Raw genomic sequence first — 19,262 nt, 5'->3', positions numbered from 1 at the left:
TCATTACAATGACTTAGAGTTTTAACATATTTATATGATTGCTTTTGCCACAGTAATGCTGTGTAACAAACAACCCCAAAACTTAGTGACATAATGACAAGCACATCTTCCCTGCTCACACACCTGTGGGTTCACAGGGATGACACGGCTGCCCTAGGCTGGTTTAAGATTCTACTTGTCTCAGCCTCAGGCTTCATGAGCTATGTTCTTCTCATCGTTCTCCTCTAAAGTCAGGAATATAAAAGTTCAACTCTAAATGTCATGTCTACTATTATCCCATTGACCAAACTAAGTCATATGCTCAGTCCATCATCAGTGATGCAAGGAAAATACATCTTCCCCTAGTGGAGCGACTGCAAAATCAGATGGTAAAGCATGTAGGTACAAGGGGGGATGAAGGCTTGAAAAAAGTAATGGGGATATATGGTATATCAAAATAATATGTAGACATTACAGTGAAATGAGTAATGACTATCTCTTTGCCATGTCAAAATATCTTGAATACTCCTAGAGTTAGGCATATCATAGTTTGAGAAATAATCAAATACCCTGCATTCTGGATAAGGGACTATGGCACAACCCACTCTGCTGATAACTAAACACCTAAAGACAAAGAATGGTACCCTGATGTTCATTGTTTCTAAGATGCTCATTTTCCCATAACCCATATCCTATCTTCTTTGAAAGTAGGATGTCTCTTACAGCCTGGGATATTTTACAGTCAATGATAGTCGTGGTGAGTTTTTGCTGCCTGTACATGGGTACACTTGGTTATCATTCCCAGTAGACTTACTGTTCAGCTGCAACCTCTTGACTTTCAGTCCGTCAACCAATTAGGGGCCATATGAGAAGGAGGTATGTGTTTGGCTGTTGTCTGAAAATTTTGTTGGCAACAGAGATGGAGCCAGCTTCAAAATTTTCAGAGAAGGAGTTAGAAGCCTAGAAGAAACGTCCAGAGTCAACAGTGGAGCTCTTGTGAAGAACTGGATCAACAACACCTTTCTTGAGAGCACAAAGATGAAACTGTGGAGAACTCTTTCCTATGACTCTGCAGTGGAAAGTGATTCAGAAGTACGGGACTCTGAATGTGGACAAGTTTTAGGAAAACTTAACCAGTTTATCTCTTTTAATCTATTCTTTAGAGCAAGATGTGATTTAAGAAATTATCTAAATAAAGGCAAACTAGCAATTTCAGTTAAGTATACAATAAAAATCTAAATGGTAAGAAAACATGTGTTATATTTCAACTTATAGAGCTTCCTCTTAGGGGTACACAAAGTACAACAAAATAATGGTGTTTTTTACAATCAATGGCTTCCTCAGTGAAATGGGATATATAATTAAAAAATGGTTAAATGGAAGGTGTATCAGGTAACATGCTTTTGCTTGCAAATAATGGAAAATCTAACTAAAACCGACTAAACAATAAAGTGTTGGCTCAGCAATTGAAAGATTCTCAAGACTGGGAACACTTTACAGTTAATTTACACCAACAGCTCACAGATATCAGAACTCTCCATCTCTCCTTGTAGCTAAGAGGGATGTGTGCTACTTACTTAGTTCAATCGACACCTTCATGTGCAGCTGAAGGTGGAGTTAGTCCTACCCAGCTGGCAAGGCTGTTGCATAAGCAATGGGTAGATGCAAAGAACATAGATAAAGAAGAGAGAAAGTGTATGGAAACCAATTTGACAATAAACTTCATATATTGAAAAAATAAATTAATTAATTAAAATAAATAAATAAATAAATAAATAAATAAATAAAACTTGATTTCTAAGGACTGGTGGTCCTGAAAAGTGCAAAAAAAAAAAAAAAAAAAAGAAGAGAGAAAGAAATTCCCACTTTACAGGAAAGCATTAACCAAGAATCAAGGGTCAGGGAAAAGCAAGGGATGGTTATGATGTTGGCTTAGGGCTTATTGCCTGAATTTTGAGGCACTATTAGAATCAAGATAAAGAAGGCAGTGGGGTATTTCCTTCCTTGCCCTCAAATGGAGAAGTGGAAATAGATGTTCAAGAGAATGGGAGGCATAGTCTACAGCCTTAAGGATTTCAGTGTTTTTACAAATATACTTGAAACCAACATGCTAGGTTAGGGAAGTATTTTCCAGGTAGTGGCTCAGTCTACAATTTCACAAAAGAAAAAATCCTGTCTCACTCTCCAAGTCAAATTATTATTTTCCCCCAAGAAAGCAAGTGCGTATTGACATAGAAAAATATGCTGAAAAGTCAAGTGTTACGAAACAAGTTTCTGATGGCTATATGCTGGGGCCTGAATAGCATGGAGACTTTTGCTCTTGGGGCTTCTGTAAGGAGAATATGGAGCCTTACAAATTAGGCTGGTGATGTCATTCCCCAAGTTCCACAGGTGACTGCTGAGTTATGTGCACTTGAAACAAACCAGGCTAATTGGCTGGGTTTTGGTACAATCTATCATTCTTCCACAGAAGAGGATTTTTGTGGGAGGTGGTTATGTTAACCACAACTTTGAAATAAAGAAATCCCATGCTACTCACTTCTGGTGAGACCATCAGAAATTTATTATGGCAAAGAACACAGACTATGTGCTGTAAAATCCCTTAGATGAGCTCACTTGCTCACCTTCTTTCTCAATCTCTCTGTCTCTCCTCTCTCTCTTTCTCCCCCCTCTCCTGTCTCTCTCTACCTCTCTCCCTCCCTCCCTCCCTCCCATCCCTCTCCCTCTCCCTCTCCCTCTCCCTCTCCCTCTCCCTCTCCCTCTCCCTCTCCCTCTTCCTCTCCCTCTCCCTGTCTCTCAATAAAAAGTGATTAAGGGAGGAGATTTAGTTTGGATGAATTACATGCAAGGTTGTTTTACATAAAACAAACTTTTTCCATGATACTGTATTTCAGTCTCTGCTTTATCATTGCTTTTTTGTTTGAATGAATGCAATAATATTACCAAAGCCATCCTCCATTACACCACCATTTGCCTTCACATTCAAGGCAACGATGTCATTTTCCGATGAAGCTATTTGTCCTTGTTAACAAAGGCAAGGCAGTTGGTACATTCAGACTCAATTACCAAGTTGCATGATTGATTCAAAGATATTGCTGGGAGCTGAGGCAAATGAAAGTTGCCATTAACTGTTCAGTATGTTCTCTTCTGCTAGATCTAATGGGAAAAAAAGACTCGTATAGCTGACCCTAAGAGGGAAACGGAAGGGAGTTAGATCAGTTACCAAGGAGGCAGACTCTGAGACAAAGATTATGGTGCAAGATGTTTATTAAGATGTGCCCTTGGGATCCACACCTGGAGAAGAGAGGGGAGGGAAGCAGGAGTGGGTAGAGGGAAAGATGTGCTGTGATGCAAGTCCAGTGATGGCTTCACTGAACCCGTTGGGAGCTCTGGAGCTGGTAGGGCCCTTTAGTGTTGCACTGAATTGAGCTAAGATGAACCAAGGCCTTGCCACTCTGTATTAACTAGTCTTTGGATGTGGACTGTCCGGAAGGAGTATGACCCTGAGTGGAGTAGCCCTTTGCATCTGAGGCAATCCCTGGAAGAGTTGATAGAGGCTGTCTGCTGACAGCACTGCTGGGGTCTAGACCCCAGATTCTAGGGCAGTTGTCCTCAACCAGAGATGATTTTGACCCTAGGGGACATTTGACAATGCCTAGGAATAGATTTGATTGTCACAACGGGGTGGGGGGGGATGCCACTGGCATCAAGTGGATAGAGAGAGTCCAGGGATGCCACCAACCATCTCACAATGTACAACACAGCCCCCAGTAACAAAGCATTATCTGGTCGGAAATATCAATAGAGCTGAGTCTGGGAAGCCCTGCTGTAGGGTAACAATTTCCCCTTGAGGGGGAGCTTGGTGGCCATGCCAGTGCCCACCTCAGGAATCAGCATTAATTGAGATATTACTATCTGTCAGATTCAATGCTCTGTGTTCCTTATTTCTCCTAAGCTTCCCCCAGACCCTTTGAAGTGAGTCTCATTTCCTCATTTGTTTCTATTTACTAATGAGGGAACTGATGTTCAGGAAAGTTCAGTAAACTACCCAACATTGTGAACTGGAAAGATGCCCAGGTGCAATTTACAGTGGGCTTGCTTGTCGAAAACATGCTATCTTCTGGCCTCTGCTTGATGGCTCCGTGTAGCAATTCTCAAACCTTTCTCTTTCTCTATTGCAATCACAAAAATGGGTGTTTACGTATTCAGTTCACTCTCATGGAATTCCTGGGGCATGACCTGTAGACTCACTTCCCTCTATCTCATTTAAAAAGCAGAGTGGAACATGAGTGAGCACGGCACACATGGGGATGACCCTGAATCCTCTCTAGTTTGTATTTGTATTTTCAGGTAGGCCATCCCTGAACTCTGAGCCCTTTCTATTACTATCAAATTGCTTACAGTGAGCATGCAGCTGGTTTTCATATGGAGAGAAAGGCCTGTCAGTGGTCTTGGTGAATGCCTTTAAAAAGATGAGAATATTTCCAGGAGGATTTGTTTCACACTCTCTCAGTCATTTGAGCGTCTGACTTCAGCTCAGGCTCAGGTCATGATTTCACAGTTCGGTTTGTGAGTTCAAGCCCCACATCAGGCTCTCTGCTGTCAGTGCAGAGCCCACTTGGGATCCTCTGTCCCCATCTTCCTCTGTGTGTGTGTGTGTGTCTCTCTCTCTCTCTCTCTCAAAAATAAAACATAAAAAAAGAAACAGTAGCACTTCACTGTTCCTGGTGAAGGAACAGAAAAAAGAAACTTATCATTTTGCAGACATATAGGTGAGCTCAAGAGTCCAGTATTACTCTTTCTCAAACAAAATCACATAAATTGTGACTTTTTAAATAGGACATCCATGTAAAGGTAATAAACATACAGTCTATAAAAATGTTAAGGAAAATAAAATATAGTACACACTTAACCCAAAGATATAAAGAAAAAAGATAGACATTGCATCATTATTGAGCTCAGTAATAATGCTTGTTATTACAAACAGCTGCAGTTCTTAGATTCTGTAGCACAGTATCAGTCACATGTTTCAAAAATTCTGTCATCGATTTCTACAGCCCATTTCTATATGGTGAATGCTAGCATCTTCATTTTCAACTGAAAAATAAAAAGACCAGAAAGATGAAAACAACTTGATTAAATTTACACAGAGGTACATTGGCAGAGGACATTGCTATGCTCAGATCATGTTCCTCTGTTAGAGAGCCTAATTTAGAGTTAGCTGTATATTCACATTTGTTCCTACACTCTTTCAGTCAAATTCTTTAAATGTTGCTAGGTAAAATATGGGGTCTTAGTCATTTGGGCTGCTATCACAAATTACCACAGACTGAGTGGCTTCAACAACAAACATTTATTTCTCACAGTTCCGGAGGCTGGGAAGTCTGAGACCAAGATGCCAGCAGATCTGGTTAAACCTGGAAAGGGGCTTGCAGATGGCTGTCTTCTCATCATAACTTCTGGAGGGGAAGAGCAGAGAGTGCTAGCTCTCTTCCTCTTCTTATCAGAACTCCAACCCTGTCATGGGGCCTCTACCATCCCCCTCCTAACTTCCGAAGATTCCACCTCCAGATATCATCACGTTAGGGCTTCAACATATAAATTTGGGGAGACACAAACATTCAGTCCGTTGCATAAGGTATAAGCAGTAGTGTGTCTGTAAATGGTGAAAAAACTTGGGTGCCTTGGTGGCTCAGTAAGTTAAGTGTCTGACTCGTGATCTCTACTCAGGTCATAATCTCATGGTGTGTTGACTGCTTGGGATTTTGTCTCTCCTTCTCTCTGCCCCTCACCTGCTTGCATTCTCTCTCTCTCTCTCAAAATAAATAAATACAATTTAAACAAACCTGACTCTAAAAAATGAGTATGTATGTATATACATGTATTTAAAATTTTACTAATAAAAGGAATGTGTGGCACACAACTTACAAATAAAAATAAAATATACAATATATATTACTTATTATATATAATACATGTATTATACATTTAATAATAAATTATTATAAATTCTATACAGCAGATTGATTCTTACAAAAAACTTTTGTAAATGTTACAAAAATTTTGCATCTATAGCCAACCTGTGGTTTCCACTGACCCACAAGTATGGTCCAATATGAAGGTTGATTAATGTTTTCAAGTTTTAAGCTACCAACATGACCTCTCTCTCTCTCTCTCTCCCTCTCAAAATAAATAAATAAGCATTTAAAAATTTATAATATATAATATACTTATATGTTATGTAACATATGATATATTTATAAATGTATATGATATTTATATTATATATAATATATTATTCATTATTTATATTATATTACATATTATATAAATGTATAATAGGCATAGGTCTTCTCAAGAGCAGAGGTAATAGTAAAATGTGGCAAACTAATTAGGAAGTGATGAGATGATTTCTGAATATTTATTTTATATATAACATTTCATTGCAGGCTTATATGACTTAATTTCTTAATTATAACTAGATTTAACAGTTGGTTCACAAGATTCCTGGAAATTTGACAGTTGACTCTTGGGAGCTGATGTGATTGCTGCTGTTAAGGAGAAGTTTTCAGTTTTGATACATCCATTTCCACAGTGTCTCCTTCTCCAACTGAGTAGGGTTTCAGAGGTCTGAGCATATGAATAGAGAACATCCCATATCAAGCAAATAGATACTGAAATAGATGATGTCAGCAAAGCTGTTCCTTTAAAATTTATTGTTATTTTTGTGGTTTATTCACAGGCATTTCCCTGCATCTCAACCGGCATTTATGGTAAGTGATCTAGCTTTTGATAATGTTTGTATTTCTTTATTTTGTTGTTAAAGGCAAGGCTAACAGGACAAATAAGAGGTCCTCTGATAGATATAGTTTTCTGTGCTTTAAAGAGACTCAAAAGACAGGTAGAGTCTCTGAGTCCTACTGTGGACTCTGAAGAGGCTATTCAGGTATTCTGTGTTCTTGGATTTTATTGTATTGGATACCACCTGTAATGATTTGATACACTGTGGCACAATGTCTCTGGTTAAATGAAAAATCTTGCTTTAGTAAGATTTGACCTCTAATAGGGTTTTCTTTCATAAAGTAAGGATTTTCTCTTACGTGAATCATTATGCACATAAAGCCTAGCATTATCATTATTTTGTTGTGAGCTACAAAATAATGGAAGCATTGATATGTACGCACATGCATGTATCAGTATATTTAATTTTAAAAAAAACCCTAAGAAGTGGCTGTTGATAAAAACAAATTAATTTTTGTGATCTTCACTTATATATTTTTAGTCTTGAGGGACTGTTTTAAATAGTGACTGCTTCACTTACAGATAGAGGCAAAATGTTCTTGTAATCACTTGTTTTCACTAACCTAAAGCTCTCTAAACATTATTTTACCTACAATGACATTTCCTGGTGCTTTTTTCCCCTCAAGCCATTATTAAATCTGTTTTACAATATTAAGGTAACATGGGGTTTAGTTTTCATTTTAGAGTTTTCTAATCAAGAAAAATAGATTAGACCCTTATGAACTCAAACTTCTCACATGGTAGCTCTTAACTGAAAAATAAAATATGTACAAATGTAAAGAAATAATTTAAATTCGTCACTCCAGGGAAGAGATATCTAGAATGATGTCAAAGGTAGGAGATTTATTTCTTCTTAATATGGTATTTATTTTGAAGATCTTGGTGAGAATAAAATGGAAAACATAAGCCTGAATCAAATTAAATGAGGAAGGATTTGGTCACATCATTTAAGAATTTAAGGCATGCCTTTTTTCCTCTCTAGATTCCACTATAGCCTATGTTTATGGAAGCAATGGACACTGGGCTGGAGAGGGATAACTGGACCATCTGTATAATCTCTCTCATGGCAATTCTTCCTACCTTAGGGATGCCTAGTTAGAGATCTTAAATATTTGTTTAAAGGAAACAGTAAATGCAAAGTTTTGCCTGAGCAAGAGCCCACATCTCCCTTTCATCTTGTCTGGAGTCAAGCATCTCCTCTGCTTGTGCTCCCTCTCTCTCTAAAAATAAAAGAGAGAGAGAGAGAGAGAGAGAAAGAGAGAGAGAGAGAGAGAGAAGGAGGGAGAATCTTAAGCAGAATCCATCCTAGTGCAGAGCCCTACACGGGGCTCTATCCCACAACTCTGGGATCATGATCTGAGCCAAAATCAAGAGATGGCTCCTCAACCAACTGAGCCACCAGGCACCCAATTACTCCAGTTCTCTTGTGGACCATTTAGCATTTTGCAACTTGGAATTTATTTCCTATGTCCCTTGTGAAGTCAGCTTTCTGATTAGTCCTTGATTCTCTCCCGGTACCCATATATTATAGATCATTCCTTCTCTCACTCTTGCTCCAAACCCTGCTCTGCTCTTCATTATCCAGATAAGTTTTACTTTTCTCTCAATTTATTGGATTTGAAACAATACTTTATTTAAATAAATTGGTCCACAGCTCAAAAGAAAAATTTTAAAAAGGAAACAAACAAAATCCACAACACTTTGTAAGTCATGTGAGAATGGATCTAGAGAAAATATTCACAACAATCTCCTGGTTCTAGGTCCCCTCCTTTCTTAATATATTTTCTACCATACTAGATTAATTTTTTCTAAAATACCACTTGGTGCATGTTTCCTGTCTGCTCAGGAGCCTTTGATCATATTCCATTACTTGCAGGTTAACATTTACTCTTTCTGGACTGAACAATAGGTGCCTTATGTATCTCCCTAAACCAGTGCTTTCAAAATTTGTGAAGAGAGGGGCGCCTGGGTAGCTCAGTCGGTTAAGCCTCTGACTTCCACTCAGGTCATGATCTCACTGCACCTGAGTTCAAGCCCCGCATAGGGCTCTGTGCTGAGAGCTCAGAGCTTGGAGCCTGCTTCAGATTCTGTCTCCATCTCTCTGCCCTCCCTGCTGGTTCCCTCTGTCTCTCTCTCTCTCTCTCTCTCTCTCTCTCTCTCTCTCCCTCTCCCTCCCTCTCTATCTCTCTGTCTCAAATATAAAATAAAAAAAAATTTGTGAAGGGAGAAGACATCTCTTTCTCAAGGATGTGAATTGGTGTGCCAAGAAATTTGTATGTGCTTTGTTTTTATATCTGTATTTTTTAATTTATTTTGAGTTTATTTTGAGAATCCCAGGCAGACTCCATGCCCTTAGTGCAGAGCCCAATGTGGGGATCGAGCTCACGAACCATGATGACCTGAGCCGAGATCAAGTCAGGTGCTTAAACAGCTGCACCACACAGGTGCCCACTTTTGTGTCTTTGAAAGGATGATTTACTCTCCAGCATTTCCTAAGGTTATTTGACCTTTGTTATTTTCTCAGCTTTCTCAGGACTTGTGTTTTCTCCAGAATATAGCTGGAGAGATTTCTTATCATATACCCAGTGTGGACACATCTTCTGTCACCCTCAGATGAGCTGATAAGTCTCAGAACATGTTATATAACTTGCCAGGTTCAATCCTGTGTTCTTCCTTATAAGATGCTCACACATGCCCACATTCTCATATGCACACACACTCATACACACATGTGCGCTGAAATCACACAGACGTTGACCACCACTGCTCTTTCCCCCATCCCCAAATAAAGACATACTGTGCACACTTAGGCAGGCAACTATTAATCTCTGAGAAGTCTTGAATATGCCAACTCTTAGTGGTCATTATATCTTTTGAAATCTTTCAGCATTATAATCCGAACAATTAACAATGGCTCTTTCATATTTGTCCCATAGATGTTTGTTTACATATCCTGTGCTCACAGCCAGTTTGGAATTCTTTAGTGAGCATGGATTCACTTGTGCATATTCTGTGCACAGCCAGTGCCTAGTGTTTTATCTATAGGACAAGCTCAGCAAATATTTGCTGTTTGATAGCAAGGATAATGATTATAACCCAAAGAGTTGCCTAACTGAAGATACACAAGAAACAGAATTGTTGATTGGCAAAATAACTGATAGAGAAAGGTTTCCTAGTCAGTATTTTCCTGATGGACAAACATCTCTATTTGAGGAAAAACAAATATGCTTCTCAAAAGCATTCTCAACTAAAAATGGTATTTGTGAGAATGGCACTATCCACCTTGTTAAGGTAAAATGAAAACTCAAGAACTTTTTCAGTCAGAGAGCCAAGCCATACACAACACTTAACTTCACTTAAGAACATGCCCCTTTGGGCGCCTGGGTGACTCGGTCGGTTGGGCGTCCGACTTCGGCTCGGGTCATGATCTCGCGGTCCGTGAGTTCGAGCCTCGCGTCGGGCTCTGTGCTGACAGCTCAGAGCCTGGGGCCTGTTTCGGATTCTGTGTCTCCCTCTCTCTGACCCTCCCCCGTTCATGCTCTGTCTCTCTCTGTCTCAAAAATCAATAAACGTTAAAAAATTTTTTTTTTAATAAAAAAAAAAAGAACATGCCCCTTTGTTGTTTATTATGGCCCATGGAACAATGGTCAGTCAGAGAGGTACAGATTGGCCCCCGAGGCCCTACCCTAACTTCTCTGGACATACCAGCCCACTTGCCTGTCTGCTGTGATTTCTTAGACACTTGTTTTCTTTAGATTTACAAATCTTTACTTTTAGATTTATGGCCTACAAACCCACTGTAACTCTGGTTGCACTACAACAAAGTTTTGACTATGGTACAGCTATCATTTGAAAGGGGGTTGGTTATTTAATTGCCAAAACTGATCTCATACCGGGGTAATTTCAACAGTAAGCATTCTCATTTCGTGGAAACTCAGACATCATCACCACACTCACAGTGTGTCTGGAGCATCTGGCATACACCAGTACGTTGGAGGTCCTTTAGCTACAGAGGAAACCTGTGCCCTCCCAGCCTCTCCCCACTCCTCAGCCTTTTAAGGAGCAACCTTGGTGGCGGCAAAACCCGCCACCCCTTCCTGAGAGACACACACTGATGAGTATCCTCTGTGCAACACAACTGCATTTTGGGAAGGCACACGATGAGAACAAGCCCTGCCCGCTTTGAAGTTCTCCTGGAAGAGGAACCAGACTTTTCCACTCTGACTTCCAGTAACTGCTGTGACTGTTCCAACATAATGCTTCCAGAGGGCACCAGACTCTGCTTACACTCAGGATGAAAAGCCACATTTGGTAAAATACCAAAGAAAAGCCGGTGTTACTTTTGGAAAAATAGATCCAGATGAGGCTTACAGGGGCTCTAAACTCCCAGATTCCTGTGAAAGATTTGAATTGGCTGCTGAACCAGTCTCAGAGGGACAGATTTGAACTTCCCTGATGGACATTTCAGATCTCGTGCGTGCCTTCTGCCCTTTGAGCCTGACTTGGACGCTTTGGTGCTAATAAGTTTAACAAAAGAGGCTAGACATGATACATGGCAATGGAATTTTTACTGAGAAGTGAACAGCAAAAATAATTTTAGTCCATTTTATGAGAGTCAATATAGTTAACAGAAATGAAGTCCAGGTGGAAAAGTGTATCCCTTGAGTAATTGGGAAAATATTCTCTGTGGAGTAAAAGAAAAAACTTGAATCTTGCTTTCCAGGTACGAGGTGGCGGTTTTAGAGAGGAAGGAATTTCAGACATTGAGTTATTGGCTGGAAATTTGTGGAAGAAATTTAAGCAGCGTAACTTAGCTAAAAGCAGCTCTCGTATTTAGTCAATATATTTCTGTTATCAGTGTTGAAGGCCTGTTTCTATCACATCACCTGGCATCCCTCCGCTTTCTTTGAAATGCTGCCAGAACACAGCTTTTCTAATTGAATCCCTCATTTGCATTCACATTTGCTCTTTTGCTTCTAACTGGTAAAAAGAAGATGAGCCCAATGTTTCTTTAACCTTATCCCTACTGGGCAAATATATATATATATATATATATATATATATATATATATATATAATCACTACATCTGTCCAAATTCGCAGACATGACTTGGAAAGAAACCAGGACATCCTCCAACGGCAATGCTTAGGGCATGCTCTCTGTCAACTTTAAATGCTGACAGATTTCAGAGGGTGTGACAACTATTGCCGTGCAATTCTGGGCTCGCTGGGAGAGTTATCTTATGTAATACACTTGGGAACCAGAGCAAAATTGACAAAAATGTGTGCCCCTCCCTTTTATCTCCCTGACAGTTCTCCCCTCCCTCTTGGCTTTCTTCTTTTCCCTTTGAAATTTCCATTTGCTTTGAAAATTTCCTTTCAGGTGGTCTAATGATGACTCTTTTCTCCCTCATAAATTCCCTTCTCTGACATCCTGTTTTTTGCCCTGGTCACCTTATCCCCACTATATGAAACCTTGTTGCTCTTGGCAATCCTCTGGTTAATTGCTGGCCCTCAAAACAAAGTAACATTAGAATCAGTGTAACTTACTTCCCTTTGGTTAAATGCAGTAGTGGGTCAAACCTGCCTCAATTATACCATATTTGAATATTATTTTACAGGCTGATCCTAATGAAGCACTGGGAAAAACAGATCAATAGACACAAAATTCTAGCTATTAAATTGTTTCTAACCCTCTGAGTGCTTGCCATTTGAATAGATGATTTTAGCAAAAACACTCACACATGCACACATTTATTCATTCATCCCACAAAATGTTGTAAAACTCCCCTCTTGTTCTCTCTAAGCTACGTGGATGTTTCATAATAAAAAGGCATGAAACTAAGAAACCAAAAGTACTACCTTTGCTCTGGAAAAGAGTTGCACGTGTCTAGCAACAATTTACATACGCTTGTTCAGCTTCCATAAAAATCACAGTGAGACTCACAGGCAGAGTTACCCCAGGGGACCTCCCAAAAGAGATGAAAATCCTGGAAACTTAGCCTTCTGGTGCTACAGATGCAGTGAATGACACCGGTGTCATTCTCCCTGGTGTTCTGTTCAAACTGAATGATTTAGGACTTAATTAAAAGATTAAGTGTTTCCAAAAGTCATAAAGATTACAAGTTGATTACTGTTCCTGAGGTGTGGATGTCTACCTCCTTGCAGTTGCGTCAAGGTAAAAGCTTGACTGAGGGCTAAAAGGTGGAAACGAATTCAAATCCACCCTTCCTCAGAGGGCACCACTTATTGTTACGCTACATTAAAAAAAACAGCTTTGTTATAGAGAAAGTATTAAAACAGTAAGCCTTTTAAGGAAATAGGAAAGCCACTTCGCACAGTAGTAACTCTGGGAATATCTTTCAGTCTCATTGAAAAATAGGAGCTCTAGTAAGACGTTGTCCCTAGGGAACTATTTGAGAGCATCTAAGAATTGGCCACACTTTCAGTTCGATCAGTGAAATAAGTTCCAAGCGTTTTGCTCCTTCTTCTCATCCAGTCTCAAATGACATTCCTTTTTCTTGCCCTTTACACATACTTGTATCTGAAGGGTGAGTTTAAATAAACATAACTCAGCTCCCTTTCTGAAGGACGTAAAAACAATTCTGACAATTCTTAGAGAAGTCAAGTATGCTTAGCTCTTTAGGACAATGATTTTCATGTCAAATCCTTTTTAGTCAATGATCATATTTTTAAAATGCATCTTGAGATGCATTTGGAAGAGACTATATTAGTTAAAGTTAAGCTGTTGTAACAAAGAGACTCTAAAATACAGTGGCTTAGTGAATAGAGATGTTTATTTCTCTCTATGCTAACAATTCCAAAGTGGGCATTCAGCTTGTGGGAGGATTTGTTCCATTCTGTCATTTAAGGAAACAGAAATCTACCATGGTGTCAAATAGTTGCTCTGTCTACCTTAAGCCATTGTTCTCATAAATTTACTTGCCCTGGTCCCAGCAAAAGAAATGCTTTTGATGGTCTCACACCTTATCTTAGGATGCAGAGAAGCACTTGTCACTTTGATCTGTTTTCCCTTGGAGAAAAATTCGCCTCCTGGATGTCTAGTGTAGAATCCATGTTTCTCTGTGTATTTTTTAAGTGTATTTATTTGTTTTGAGGCAGAGAGAGAGAGAGAGGGAGAGAGCATTGAGTGGGGGAGGGGCAGAGAGAGAGGGAGAGAGAGAGAATCCCAAGCAGGCTCTGCACTGTCAGCGCAAAGCCTGTGGGATTCCATCCCAAGAATTGTGAGATCATGACCTGAACTGAAATCAAGAGTCAGATGCTGAACCGACTGAGCCACCCAGGCACCCCTGGAATCCACATTTCTGACTACAATTTTGTTATGTGGAAAGAAGGAGATTTGAATTATCATGGAATTCTACATATCATTAGTCAAGAGGAAAAGCAAAGTAAATTAAATCGAACAGGCCACTGATAGGTAATTTAGTTTGGAGCAGTGTCATCTACCCAGAATCCATAAATATTTTTGAACACTGATAGTCCTTATTTTGTAAGAATATTTGGTAATTTTGATAGTATATACCTTATCAAAATGCCTTTATAATCCTGAACCCTGAGAAATTTGAAAGTGTGGAAATCCTAAGGCATCAGGACAATGACCTATCATTAGTTCCAGTATATTTAGACCTTAATATCTCATCTCAATTATATTCACATTTTTTCACATACTCCTTCACATATTCACATATTCACATACTCCTTCAAAATTGGCAGACATATCAGTGGAAACTAAAATCAATATATTGAGAATTAATAAATAATTATATTATTTATTACATTTGAAATTTTGGCCCATTTCCATAGAAATCCTTAGAGGAATCAATTATAATTTGTTTCTGTAATACCTTAAACTCTTAAGGCTATAACTATTAAAAACATACCCAAGATTCTGAACAGTTCTAGATCAGCATCCTGCATACTAAGTAACCCTAGGGAAATGTGACTTTAGGAAAGAGTCTGCTCATAATAGAGTAAAATATTACCAAGGAGAGATGAGGAGAGAGAGAGAAAATGGTAATATAAATGTGAATGTCCTGAACAGTTAAAGGAGGTCTCCTTAGAATCTTTAGAACTGAAGAAAATAGTTTTTTACACCTTATTTCACATGTCAGGCATTGTCAACAGGGAGAATTCACCACAAGTGACTGAAAATTGAACCGAAATTAACAAAACCAACATGAAATTATCTCATGTCTATAATTTAGTCACCTAAATTTATTTTCAAATGTTCTAAAGGAATCTAAGTTCACCTAAATCTTTCCAGATCTTCTTTCTAAGCAACTATATTTTTGATAAAACTTATTTTCCCTTTACTTAAGACTTCTATTCTTTTGGAACTTAGCTTATGAAACTGGGATCTAATCTCTATCTACCACCTAAGGCAAAATCAGATACATGGTAGGCCTTGATAAGACTTTTTTTAATGTTTATTTATTTTTGAGGGAGAGGGGTGGGGGAGGCATAGAGAGAGAGGAGGACACAGGATGGGAAGCTGGCTCCATGCTGACAGCATAGAGCTTGATACTGCACTTGAACCCACAAATCATAACCTGAGCCTAAGTCAGACACTTAACCAACTGAGCCACCCAGTTGCCCTGATAAGCTTTTACTTAACAACTATAAAATAAACAGGTCTTCAACAAAATATAGGCAAATAAAATTTAAAAAGTATGAAAACAATTATATACCATGATCAAGTGGGATTTATCCTAGGTATGCAAGCTGGCTAACCATTCCAAAATCAATTATTATAATCCATCATATCATTAAACTAAGGAAGAAAAATCATATGATTACCAATAGATGAAGAAAAATAATTTGGCAAAATCTAACACCAATTTGATATAAACTCTCAGTAAACTAGAAGGGAAATTCCTCTACTTGGTAAAGACTAGCTACAAAAACCTACAACTAACATCATACTTAGTGGTGAGAAACACAGTTTTCCTACTAAGATCAGGTATAAAGAAGGATGTCCCCTCTCACTACTTTTTTCAACATCACACTGAAAGTCCTTGCCAATGCAATAAGGCAAGAAGAAGAAATAAAAGGTATACAGATTAGGAAGGAAAATAAAACTTTTAATTTGGAGATGACATGATCGTTTCATAGGAAATTTGAAAGAATTGATAACAACAACAAAAAAACCTCCTGGAACTAATAAGCAATTATAGCAAGATTACAGAATAAAACTTAATATATAAAGGTAAATCTACATAAATAAATAACTGAAGAGTTATTTCATGTTCATACATAGGAAGACTCAATATTGTCAAGATGTCAGTTCTTTCCAATTTGATCTATAGAGTCAATGTAATCCCAATCACAATACCAGCAAGTTGTTTTCATGGATATTGACACTGGCAGGAGGCAAAAGACGTAGAATAGTTAACACAACATTGAAGGAGAAGAACAAGTTTGGAGGACTGAACTACCTAATTTCAAAACATACTATAAAGCTACTGTAGTCAAGACAGTGTATTTTGGTGAAATAATACATGAATAAATCAGTGGAACAGAGTAGAGAGCCCAGAAATAGATCCACATAAATGTAGTCACCTAATCTTTGACAAAGGAGTAAAAGCAATGAAATGGAGCAAAGATAATGTCTCCAACAATGGTACTGGAACATCTGGACCTGCACATGCAGGAAATGAATCTAGACAGAGACCTTATACCCTTCACAAAAAGTAACTCAAACAGTATAATAAATATAAAATGCAACAATATAAAACTCCCAGAAGACGCTTTGGCAAAAACCTAGATGACTTTGGGTATGGTGATGCCTTTTTAGATACTATACCAATTTCTCTCAGGCATCTTCAAAGGCTACCTTTGATTCATGATTCTGGTGTCCTGTTCACCTGAGTGGTGATATAGGTTTCTTATAGTATGGTCTGTACCACCATGTGTGATCATTCTTGAGTATCACTGTATTGGAGTACCAAGGAATAATGGAGAATGAGGGTAGATATCAAAGTGGCTATGGGCATAGGTTTCAGGGTCCCATAGATCTAGGTTCAAATTCTGAGTCTGTCTCTTGTCAGTTGTGTGTCCTAAAGCAAGTTACTCTCCCGGATTTAGTAACCTTAGTTGTCACATGGGGATGATAATGCCTATAACATGGGGTTGTTGTAATATTAAATTAAATAATGCATTAAAGTGCTTATTGTGATGTCAGACACATAAAGATGGGTACTTAACAATTATTATTACTACTATTGTTAATAGTAATTTTATTTTTGCTACTATTGTTATCATTATTACTCTCTCACTGGAGTCTGAGTTCCTTGAGGGCAGAGGCTTTTGGATGTCTTATTCACTCCTATCATCTAGATTTTAGAAGAGTTTCTACACTGTTGAACATGTAATTTGACATTTGAAGGAGGCTTTACTCAGGCCCTTAATGACACCGGTCATCAGTCTCTTCTCATAAAAACCACCTCACTTTCTCTTGGATTACTTCTATGGCTTTGTTGAAAACTAGGTATATCCTCTAAGCTGCCTCCATGTCCTGTGGTTGAGCCCTATGAGTTAAGCCATCTAGAACTGAAGCCTGTTAGCATCACACCATACATTCTATATCACACTTAGCCACAACCACTGTAGACTGTCATTTAAAAAATAACGTGAACTTGTTTCAGCAGCTCCAAGTTTTCTACAGTTTATCTAAACCTTAGGAATGAAAACATTTTGTTTTCTCTGTATATAATTATATGAATTTTCAGTTATATGAGGGACAAGGTAATTGTAGTTAATTGTGGTCTCAAAGTGAAGTCCCATGTAAATAAGACAGGTAATATTTTGGATAAAACCGAAGCATGATTCTGTAAGACAGCTTTTCTAATACTTCTTCCCTAGGAAATCTTGGGTAGTAGATAATAGTTGTCTTGCCATTTGCCTTTAAGAGAGGGAAAACCCAATGCTTATTGTTTTTTTTTCCGCCAAAACATCAAGAAAGTTTGCACATTTAAAAAAAAACTCTAAGAACATAGGGTCATGGGACTGGAAGACATTTTGGATATCACACCTGTCTTAGCTCCTTATTTTTCTAGTTGGGAAAAATGAGACCCAGAACTGTTGATTGATTTGCCCAGCCACACCCAGCTAGTTCATGTAAACACTGAGATCAAATATCCACCAGTAGGGCAGAGAAGCAAGGGTAAGAGTTTGGGAATCAGGAGCATTTGAGATTACAGCCCAAGATGGTCCACTACTGACCATTTCTTTTCAGTTCTAGGCTTCCTCATACATTGCGTGGGAATGATATTAATATATACTTTCTGATATTAGAAGAAAAGAGGGGAGTTGAACAGAAACTCTTTCAGAACTGAGTCCCAAAAACTTATCCCAATAAAGGTCCTGATTCCCATACATCCTCTAGGTCCCTATTTCCAACCCTGCCTCTTCTACCCACATTTCTTTTAGCTTAATTCTTTTTCTATGGATCCATACCAGGCCATTGATTTCACCATCAGTAACTTGTGATGATTGAGTTTATATAGAAAGTGCCTGCACAGCCATCTCTCTTTGTATCATATCAGTGCTTGTTTCACTTTATCATCGAAGACGCTTTAAATATAAAAGTTAATATGTCTATATCCTCAGAGTCTCTAGAGATAGACTCTATGAGGGGGGATTTTGTTTTAGTTGAAATCTTATATTGTATTTTAAAGTATAAATATATATTGTAATCTGTTTTGTAAAACAAAATAGTTTACATTACTTACCTGTTTAATTTTACAGCCCTCCTACAATATATTTTCTTATAAAATTAACTATTAGGAAGGTGCCCATCTTGTGGTTTATGGTGCCTCTGGCACACTGCCAATTCCCCAGTTTAAAAGCCAGACATTTTCCCAACCTTACAAATGTCAGCCCTTGCATATAATTACAAGAATCTGGGAAGGTGATCACCAGCAGCTCAGAGGTTCCAAGCTTCTGCAAATTCTGAATCCCTTAGGCAAGCCAGAAAGATGTGCTGGCACTGCCGTGGGGAAAGGTTAGCATCCTAAATTATTGCCTCTTTTTTTTCATCTTTGCAAATATTTTGTCTCCTCATCCATAGTGAAAAGGAAAAAAGAAGTATGCAGAGTTGCTGCTTTCCCATGTTGTATACAGAAGGAAATGAGGACTCATCAGCTTTCTTCATCCTTCATAAAACAATGAAAATATGCCTCCTTGCTGGGTAAAGCAGGGATATGCATCAGGGGATCTGGGAAATGTAAAAACCTTGATTTGAAATGCTTTTTTTTTTTCTTTAGATCTCTGCACACATTGAAGACAATATTGGGACCTGAGAGTAGAGTGTGTGTGTGTGTGTGTGTGTGTGTGTGTGTGTGTGTGTGTGTTTATCCTCATTTAGCTTTTCTTCCAATAGACCTCATTCCAAACTACCTGTCAAGACATGGGGTGAGGGGCGCCTGGGTGGCGCAGTCGGTTAAGCGTCCGACTTCAGCCAG

At 38.5% G+C, this 19,262-nt stretch overlaps 1 protein-coding gene across 1 annotated transcript in view; it reads left to right on the top strand.

Annotated features, from left to right (window-relative positions):
• The window catches only part of MACROD2 (mono-ADP ribosylhydrolase 2), a 2,034,677-nt gene that overhangs the window by 1,457,038 nt on the left and 558,377 nt on the right, over positions 1-19,262 (top strand). The window contains exon 7 of the mRNA XM_060611757.3: positions 6,722-6,752. Within this exon, the coding sequence (XP_060467740.1) occupies positions 6,722-6,752 (31 nt within the window). The remainder of the gene's footprint in view (positions 1-6,721; positions 6,753-19,262) is intronic.

The sequence above is a fragment of the Panthera onca genome, chromosome A3, assembly GCF_046562875.1.
Source record: "Panthera onca isolate mPanOnc1 chromosome A3, mPanOnc1 haplotype 2, whole genome shotgun sequence".
NCBI classification, from domain to species: Eukaryota; Metazoa; Chordata; class Mammalia; order Carnivora; family Felidae; genus Panthera; species Panthera onca.
This window is presented reverse-complemented; position numbering and strand designations above follow the sequence as displayed.